Genomic DNA, 9849 nt, shown 5'->3' with positions numbered 1-9849 from the left:
AAAAAGGGATCTAGCCAGATAGCGACAGAGAAGTGACAAGACAGATAGGGAGGAAGACAGATGCTGTGTACTGATACAGTGTGAGGTCAGCAACGGGCTAAGCAACAATTAGAAGCGTTACCATGGTGGGTAGCATCCCGGCTCACGGCCGCATCTAACGGTGTGCACTGGCACATAAAATACATTACTTTCACATGACACACACACACACAATGTATACAGACACACCAGCCCCTCGAGAGCTCGGGAGAGAAGGAAGGAGGGGGGGGAAATATACAAAATCCACCAACGCCCCCCCGACGAATCAAAAAATCCCCTGATGGTGGAGGCGGCTTCTGTTGACAGCGGTAGGCAAACACGCCACCATCTGCCTCGAGACGCTGTGAGGGCCCGTAGGAACCCGCAGGGCTGAGATGGCTGCACCGCCAAAGCAGTGTTTCTAGTACACTCAACACATGGTGTACCACAGGGCTAAATCGGTCTGTGTGAAAACGGGAACGTTTGAACGTGTGAATTCTCAAATATGGAAGAACAGAGCACCGGAATGAGTGTTTATAGTATTGATGGACTTTCTCATATGATTATTTTGACTATTTTTTTGCATGTGTATAATACAAGCCAGTGGTTGTGACCCTGTTCATACATAGCATCATTGGTTTTGGAAGTATTTTGGACGTATTTGTGTATTTTCAATTCAGATCTACCAAACCGGTTGACAACAACACATTCGATTGTGGTCCATTCCCATTGTCATTAAAAGTTGCAATATTACCAAAAGACTTAATTATGCTGCAATAAATTCAGCAGTCTTGATGACAAAATAAAACTGATACCTAACCCCATCTTGGAAAAAGAAAAGACTGAAAAACTGGAAAGACCATGTTTGAGAAAATAAAAGATAGAAACACTTTATTTGTGGACCTCCCAACTGGTTTGAGGAGGGGCAGGGGGGGGTTGGGAGGTGGGTAATTGAATGCTATTACATGTATTACAACACACCTACCAGACGGGTAGGCGTGTTCCTGTGTGACGCCGCGGCGGTGAGAGTGGAACATGGCCGTGGGGTGAGAACACTTGGCAGGATGCAGGGACTCAAGCCTGTCGTCCGCAGATCAAACAAATTGAATAACGCAGACGGACGTGTAATAAGGAAAAGGCCACCGACGGGAGATGGAGAGTGGATCGGAAAAAGATGTCAACCCGACGAAGGCTTTATTAAGGGCAGAGGTCTTGGCTCACTGACCAGAAAACAGAACAAATGTTTCTTATTTGTCCCAAGGTCAACCCGGTAACCTTCAAATAGAAACAGCCAGTACGGTTCAGGGTACTTGAATAATAAAGTGTAGTCTTTCCTGGCTGGGAGTGCACCAAAATAATCAGTACATATCCCACGCTTGGGGAGAAACTAAATAATAATAGATTTGTTTATGTAGCTGGGCCTCTTCCAGGGGCTGGGCGGTGCTGAACTGAGATGTCCTGCCCAGCAGCAGTATATAAAGTGGAAGAGGCCACATTTTCCTTCTTAAGGATGAATGGCGGAGAACGTACGGAGAGAGCGTTACTGTGGCAACCGGTCGGTTGCGTGCATGTCCAGAAGCCACAGCCGAACAGCTCGTCAACATAAAGTGTGGTGGGCGTTGCGTGTGGAGCGCGTGGAGCGGCGTGCTCTTTACGAGGCAAATGTATGTCACATCCTAGCAGTGACCTTTCTGATTGACCTGGCAATCGTAGGTGGGAAGAAGAAATACCTATGGATGAGGAAGCTGTACATACTTGTTGGGTTGCAGAATGGACATGCATGCCACTCTGCCATGCTGCTCAGGGGCAGGGAAGCCAAGAGTGTTGGGCCACCAGCTGATGGTATTAGGTATGTCTGCAGCCTGTAGGCAACCTAGCGACAACCCACTTTGTTTTGATTCAATTTAGTTTTAACATGCGTCCTCATGTAATCGGCTCTATAGCAATGGACAGTAGTGAAACAAAGAGACATGAAAACCATGAGACTCACTGAAAACACAATGTCATCGAAGCAAAGTGGGGCGAGCAAAAATGCTGATTGTACACCATGGCCTGCATCAACAAATAGAATCGCAAGTCAATGAGCAAAACAGAATTGCAAATGTTCGTCATTGGTGCAAGGAGCCTGGTATAGGCCTACACCCTCTGGGAAGACGCCAACCCAGGCCTGGCCTAAATCTACTTCGGGCCCGAATCCAGAAGGTTATGGGAACGGTGCATTCTGGTAACCACACTGTCGACCAAGCCTGGTATTCACTCAACAAATTCCCACCAGGTGCTCAGTGTGAGTTTGCCGGATACACAACCAATCTCTGACACACATCTCAGGCCATTCCACAAACTGCAAAAAAAAGACCCCAAACTGCACTTGGACACAAAGCAACTCTTTCAAGGAGGTACATAGGTGTGAGATGGGGGGGGTCAGGACCTAAGCCTTTGCCCCCTTCTTGCCAGACCAGTTTCCACGGTAATAAATGGCCATCGAAGCTTGAGGCCAAATGGGCTCTGTTTTGCCAATTGCTTCTGAAATCCCAGGCCTCCCTCCCATGCCCTTTCTGATACACTTAACACAAACATTTATGTGCCCTGCCCGCTATACATGTTTATGTTTATTTATGTATTTTTCTATAGTTATACACCCGCCAAAAAATTATAGACCTCGTTAAGCATCTCTGCCGCCTTGTCTTCTGAAGACACACACACACACACACACACACACACACACACACACACACACACACACACTCACACACGGTGACTATCTGGAAACACTCTTGAGTCTATTCCCTGGGGCTGTGCATACCTTCCCCTTAGATCATAGAGCAGGGAGCAAGGAAGAGGCTATAAGACCTCTGATTATGTCTCCCGTAATGGGCCTACAGTTAACTAGGACCCCTCCGGGGTAGAAAAGGAGAGGTGTGGTTATCACCATCTAGGTCAGGGGCTCTTAAAGTTTTCATCTCAGGACCCAAAATACAATTCTGGTGCGTCTGTAGGAGCCCACCACACACTCTCCACACTCACACCAGAATTGGTGAGCCTATTGTGACCTTTTGGTTCCTGTGAGTTGTAATGCCGCGTCCCACTTCCAACTGGATTGTGACCCCTTTTGGGTCTGGCCCATAGTTTCAGAAACACTGGACTAGGTGCTGCTGCTGCTGCTGATGATGATCCATTTGCCACTGCAGGCCACCTTTCAGAAGGTTTTTAGATAGAAAGAGAAAGAAAGAGAGCTGTTCTATGTAGCAGTCCCTGTGTGTTAGTGAACACCACTAGAAGAAACCAGGGGGACGGATCCAAACCAGTTCAAATATTACAGACTATGTGATCTATAATAACAATTCTTGGAGGAACGCGATTATTTTACAGCATTTCGGCACAGATAGAGAGAGTATGAGAGAGATAAAGAGAGCGATAGATGGATACACATTTCCACAAAAGCAAGGAAGAGGGGAGACTTACACAACCCATATCCCGGTGATGGTGAGGGCTGGGAGGCTCACAGGGAGGATCATCCAAAGAGACATCTCCAACAACCTCTGTAGTCACCCTCTGCTTCCGAAACACTCCTTTCCTCTTTCTCCTGGGCCAGCCAAGCACTCGCTGCTCCAGTTCTAGCATTTAATTGCAGGCGGGTGACATCTGCGTTTCCATTGACTTTTATTTGCCAATTCAGATGAGAGCGACGAGTGACTTCAAGGCAGCAGGGCGACAAGCGATTGTTTGAGTGAACTGTGCCTGGTGGTGAGAGGGGACAAATTGGCATCGGTCATTAATCACCAGTGTCACCGATGATGACCATCTTCATCGTCACCATCATCACCACCATCATCATCAGGAGAAACAGCAAAAAGCACACCTTGAAATAGACTACAAATGCACTATTACGCAATGCGTTGGGGTTCTCAGAGCTACCAAATACATACATTTGATTAATATTGTAATTTTCACTGCATCTTAGATTTAAACGGCCACTGTGGGTAACACTTATTGTAAAAGCAACAAACATTCACGTAAAATCCCCGTAAAGAAGAAAACGAGGACTTCAAAATTGGTGCTTACCCGGTCTCTCTTGACGTGATCCACAAGTTGTTTTCCCCTGGACCTCTTGGACCTGAAACCTTTTGTCTGGCTCGCCTTCGCCTTGCTCAACACCTCTGGAAAACCAAATGGTCACCTTTACCCGGGACGGAGAGGAAACTGCGGCGAGATACCCGGTGGTCGACTATGATACGAGTCCTAGTTTCGTGTTGTTGGTACCAAGAAAGTGAACAAAATCCAGACGTTTGTAAGAATGTTTTCAATATCCGTGGGATTGATTGTCTTGGTTTTCATACCATCTAAAGTCAAGCTGTTGCTTCGGTACATCACTATGTAGCCGCCAACAGAGCCAACTCCTCCTCTTAAAGAACGGGTGTGTGTTGGGTTTACTCATCCCTGCAATCTAAAAAAAGAGTTTACAATATGGGGTACGATTAAAGAGCTGTTTGCAGATTTATCGTATATGGCAATCATATGTTATACACTAGACATATTATCACATAGGCATGCATATTTTTGATTAAATATGGCGATATGAAAATGACAACATCTAAATTAAGATTGTATATGGCTCTTGGAATTCATCAGACCCGTGAATATACGTTTATTCGGTGCGTCCGATGTGGCAAACGAGCGCTCCCCTCCTCGGCGCTCTCCTGTCGTGAGTCTGTGCGTTCAGCGGGCAACACAGATCTGGAGTTTATCTTTATAATGAAATGACAGCACGATACTGGTGCGTTACCACGTGTAAATGTGATGCATGACTCCTAGGTCAAGCCTATTTAGTGTGTGTAATATTTTACCCTCCCACAGCGTTCTAAGGATGTGGAGAATTGTTTTTCACAGTAACGTTCCCAAAACATAATAATAACCACATGAAGTAACGTTATTTGGGAGTCGTTCCCCTGAGCTTTACTGCTTGAAGCCTTTTAGGTAACCCTCCCACAACCTTATAAGAAGTTTGTGTAGGTGTCTTTGTTCAAAGATCATTCGCAAAACCATTCTTAAAACCACGTTCATTTGTTCGAATGAACGTACCAAAAACCGTCTTATCACGTTAAGTTATCGGTTTTGAGTGTCATTTTCTGAGGTTCCCTGCTGGTCGCCTCTTCGGTAACCCTACCAGTCTTATCTGATATTTGTGGCATTTTAAGAAGATCTTGCAGTTTGAAATTATAGGGAACGTGAAAGGGAATCGTTCAAGTAACCTTCCTGGAACATCGATTGGTTTTAGATCAGCCCTTATCTCCTGAAACCTAAATAAAGGTTCCCGGACAGTTTAGTAACCTTATTTATCTAGCTGGGTAATGACCGAAACATGTATATTTACAATTACAAATACAAGCACATCTATAATGGTTTTCCACATTTTTTATTCAAAGTTGTATATTTACAGTAGTATTCAAATGTTATTCCTCCCCCCATATCGACTAGACTATCAGATTATCCCCCAACCCCGACTAATCACCAGCGGATCCCAGAAGTCTAGAATTGCAACGTTGATGGGAAATGCTCATACAACGGAACCAAAAATGAATAATAATAATAATAATAATAAATACACAAAATACAATAAAATCTGAAAGTTAAAAAAGCGTAGTGCAGATCATCGATCAGTAGGGCTACATCTTTGAATTGCTTATTGTTCAACTAGACACACAGTAAATGGTCTGATGATCATAGATTTCTAAATACATTTCTGCAACAGTAAACATTTATAATGGAAGAAAAAGTTGGAAGAAAAAAACCACAACCAACCATATCATGTATAAAAAGTTAGACTGCTCTGTCAATGGATGACTCATAGCCTGCCCTGCACTACAACAGTTTGATACTAGAACCAAAGCCCCACACACTAAAGGCAGGGTAGATGGGCTCAGTGAAAGAAGTCTGGATCTTGTGCAGCAGGATCATGCTTTCAGAAACACTGTAAAAGGCGAGGACACCTGCTCTGTAATCCAGGTACACTCCGACCCGGGACGACCTAGGCACCTCTAACTCTGTGCTCTTATTGTTGTGCACAAAGGAGTATTTGGACTCCGAGCAATAGAGGCTCCAGGACTTCTCATTCCAACCCAGGCTGCATTCGTTGCCGCTGCCTTTGCGTTTGATGCCCCTGTAGGTCACTGCGACGTCCGTCTCCGTCCCTCTCCAGTCCACCTCCCAGTAGTAACGACCGCCACTCACACTCTCCCTGCCGAGAACCTGCAAGAGTACATGTTATGGAAACCGGAATGACGTACTATTATATTAATTGCATTAGGCATGCAAAGGCCTACCTGTTATTTATTTGTGTTTTCATTTGGGAAGTTAACCAATTATATTCTTATATTTGTCAGTGGAACTAGCAAGCTAAACAATGCCACCTACTGGTCATTTACATAATTACAATAACAATGTACAACCAGTGCATTCAAAAATAAATTCTAAAGTGTTGTAAGAGATCTTACTTGTTGCCATTGGTCAAACCTCTCAGGGTTACTGGAATAGTTTTTGGGGTTCTGCACCATGGTAGCCGTCTTGTTTCCATCAGAGAGTTGAAGATTAGGGTGGACAGTGTTTGAGTCAAGGATCAACTGGAAAGCATCTAGAAAAACACGGGACAACAACATGTTGACAGCACCGCATTGCCTTGCTCAATGCCCTTCCTGAATATCTGTGTCACCTTTCATGGTTCTCATTTTTTATGAACAGATCTGGAGATAAAAAAGTATAAAGTAAAAATATGCCTTCAAATTTCCTTTGAATATTGCTTGTTTGGCTGTTACTATGACTTATACCAAAGGTATAAGCCATAGTAAGAAACTGAAATTCATAGTGTTACATAATATTAGGGGTCTTTTCACCATCACGATCACCACCAACATCAATGTGCTACTGATAATACACCATTCACAAAACAGTGGGAGTCCAGAGGGCGATCAAGATTATTCTCTACCTCTACCACAGTTGTATTAGTCAATGATCATAAATATTACTAAATACATTGGTGGTGAGAAAAAAAAATCAAGATGTTACTGTTGGCTGGGGATAAGGATAGAAACTGGTCAACATAATTAAGATATGTTATATTATTATGTTCTATTTGTAACATAATACTCAATGTATAATATTCTAAAATAAAGACATTCCTTTAACAAACAACGTTTTGTTTCAAGGTGCTTATTAAAGTCCCATGACTGAAACCCAAACTACCACAAACAATGCTGAGGGTCAACACGACCCACTGCAATCATGACAGAATGACGTATGACATCATTTTGTTTGATAATTTGTAAGTAAGTATTCAAGTATGGAACCTGAATGTTTTTGATGTGTATCCTATTCTAGCTTTGTCTCAAATGTACCCTTTATTTGTGTAGATGATGCAAAGTTTTCGGATTGCTTCAAGACATTCCCTCAAACCTGTTCTACGGGTCGGCATACTTCTACTTCTCTGGCGTTTGTCATTTCTTTTGTCTCACTACAGTAGTCTAAGGTGCTAACATGTCAATAGCCTAATCCTGTTAAGTTAAACCTGAACTGCGGCTTAGTTGATTGTAACACAGCACTAGACCTAAAACAACGAAGTGGTTTCATTTTTCATACTAAAACCAACTTCAGTGTATAGCACACAGATGTAGAAACCTACAAATTGTAGGTTTGACAAAGCAAAGCAGCCACTGATAATAACAACACATATAAATATATTTATATATTTTTATAACTCACATTTCAGGAAATCTTGTCTGGTCCTTGGTTGTTGTTGTTGTTGTGGTTCCCGTTGTGTTTCCCGTCGTGGCTCGCTGACCGCCACTGTGTCATCTGCTCTCTCTGTCTTCATCATGTCCACTTGTTTTGTAATGTGCACCTCTTTCACTATGTGGGAAGGATACGTATTTGATTTGATCAGTTTCAACTACAACTTAAACCCAAATAAGTATGAGGATGTTAAATAGCATTGAAATATGGGAACCTGCGGAAGAGATCTTGCTGGTTTCGGCCTTGGTGGCCTCCTCCACCTCCATCTTCAGGGTGGCGATGGCTCTCTTGGTGGCCTCGAAGGAATAGTTGGGAGCTACTACCACGTTGTTAAGGTCCTCATATCCTGATGGCCCGGACAGAGACTGCCAACTCTGTGGTCCAAGAAGCGACCCAAAGTGAAAGCAATAATAGATTTTTAGATAGCTGAGACACTTTTATCCAAAGTGACTTACAGGGGAAGCTGAGAACAATCCCCCCCCCCCCACACACACACACACACACACACACACACACACAAATACATACAAATACACACACACACACACACACACACAAAATGCAATGATGCACCACCAAAGGCTCTTCACCTCACCTGTGTAAAATATAAACATGTGCAATGCAACATACACACGTGTATCGTAGTTTAATAAGACTATAAATTGTTTGAAAGACTGAAACCTAAGGTTACGGTAAAGACTCAGACTCACATGAAGGAAGTGGATGTGGTCGTCAGTGTGTGAGAGCTTCTCCAGGTCGTTGTGTTTCTTCCTCATCAGGGTTATCTCTTCCTCCAGGCGGTCAAGCAGTATCTCGGCCCTGGAAATAGTGATCTTCTCGTGGGATTCGATCATCTCGCGTACTTCGATGAACTTCCTCTCTACGGTGCGCAGGATCTCGGTGAAGATCCGTTCGTTTTCATCCAGGGCTGTCTGGGCTGAATGCTGTTAAGTTATGTAATAAAAAATGTTATTATATTTGAGATTTCTTGGGAGATAATTAACACTTCTTTGCTGTGATCAGATGGAACGTGTGTTCCTCTGATTTGTACAGGGTACACTTGACTCAGCTGACAACCTCACACTCACTTTCACTGATTCCACAGCTTGTTTGAGGTCCTGCCACTTTTTCACTCGCCCATCAATCCTCTGTTGAGATTTGTGAAGAGTATTGCCAAGCTGTTTCTGGAGAAAAGAAAAAAAAAACATTTATAATGACCAATTTATTACCAATTCAGGTTAAAATTCACACAATTTGGATCTTATTTTACCAATTGTATTCTTCACCTGTCTGCTCTTTAAAGCTAAACATACTATATATTTATCATATTGAGAGATTCACTCACTTGCTTCTCGGTCCTCTCTGTCCCGGCGGGGACGGTGTCATGGTGTTTGTGCTCGTCCATCATGCAAAGGACGCATACGGACGTGTTGTCGGTGCGGCAGTAGGCCTCCAGCAGCTTATCGTGCTGGGCGCAGAGCTTCTCCCTCATCTGACCCGTGGCCTTCACCAGCTTGTGCTTCATCAGCGCCGGGTACTCGTAGTGGGACTGGACGTGGTCCTCGCAGAAGGAGGCCTGGCACACCAGGCACGACTTCACCGCCCGCTCCTTTCTGGTGGTGCAGAAGTCACACATGACGTCCCCGGTCCTGTCCTGGCCCCGGGACAGGCTCCTGGTCTTGGTGCTGGTGGTGGTGGTGCGGCGGGTCCGAGTGTTACTCATACTGCTGTAGCGATCCAAGTCCAGGGTACTTTGGCGGGACATTTTCCTTTTTTTCTGCTTTTGGCTGAATTAGGAATGGATGGTGGTCAAGCTGGTCGTTAGGTTTGATGGTCCCCAGCTGGATAGTGGATAGGCCTACTAACAAAATCACAGGAGCGATACAATTTAAGAACTGGTCCACTGTTGAAAAGATGACACCTTGCGCAGCTGATACTTTGAGTGAGAGATGTGGGCCGCTTGAGTGAAACTCTATCGAAAGTAGTGTGTGACATAGTATGCTAGCTATGGGGTGTGTTAATTTTGGTCAAACAAGTTCTCCCGGTGAA

General features: G+C 44.1%; 2 protein-coding genes across 2 annotated transcripts in view; both read right to left on the bottom strand.

The window, feature by feature from the left end:
• The window catches only part of LOC311350017 (transmembrane protein 150A), a gene marked incomplete at both ends in the record, with an annotated part of 15126 nt that extends 11581 nt beyond the window's left edge, over nt 1–3545 (bottom strand). Inside the window, one exon of the mRNA XM_084470052.1 lies at nt 3481–3545. Within this exon, the coding sequence (XP_084326178.1) occupies nt 3481–3545 (65 nt within the window). The remainder of the gene's footprint in view (nt 1–3480) is intronic.
• Nucleotides 3546–5877: 2332 nt separating this feature from the next.
• Nucleotides 5878–9565, bottom strand: ftr14l (finTRIM family, member 14-like; the record flags this gene model as incomplete). The annotated part of the gene is made up of 7 exons (XM_084470094.1): nt 5878–6264; nt 6510–6646; nt 7771–7917; nt 8015–8174; nt 8511–8744; nt 8889–8984; nt 9146–9565. 7 exons carry the CDS (start codon nt 9563–9565, stop codon nt 5878–5880), a joined length of 1581 nt encoding a protein of 526 aa, XP_084326220.1.
• Nucleotides 9566–9849: the final 284 nt, after the last annotated feature.

This window comes from Micromesistius poutassou (assembly GCF_964030765.1).
Source record: "Micromesistius poutassou genome assembly, chromosome: 7".
In the NCBI taxonomy this organism is placed as follows: Eukaryota; Metazoa; Chordata; class Actinopteri; order Gadiformes; family Gadidae; genus Micromesistius; species Micromesistius poutassou.
This window is presented reverse-complemented; position numbering and strand designations above follow the sequence as displayed.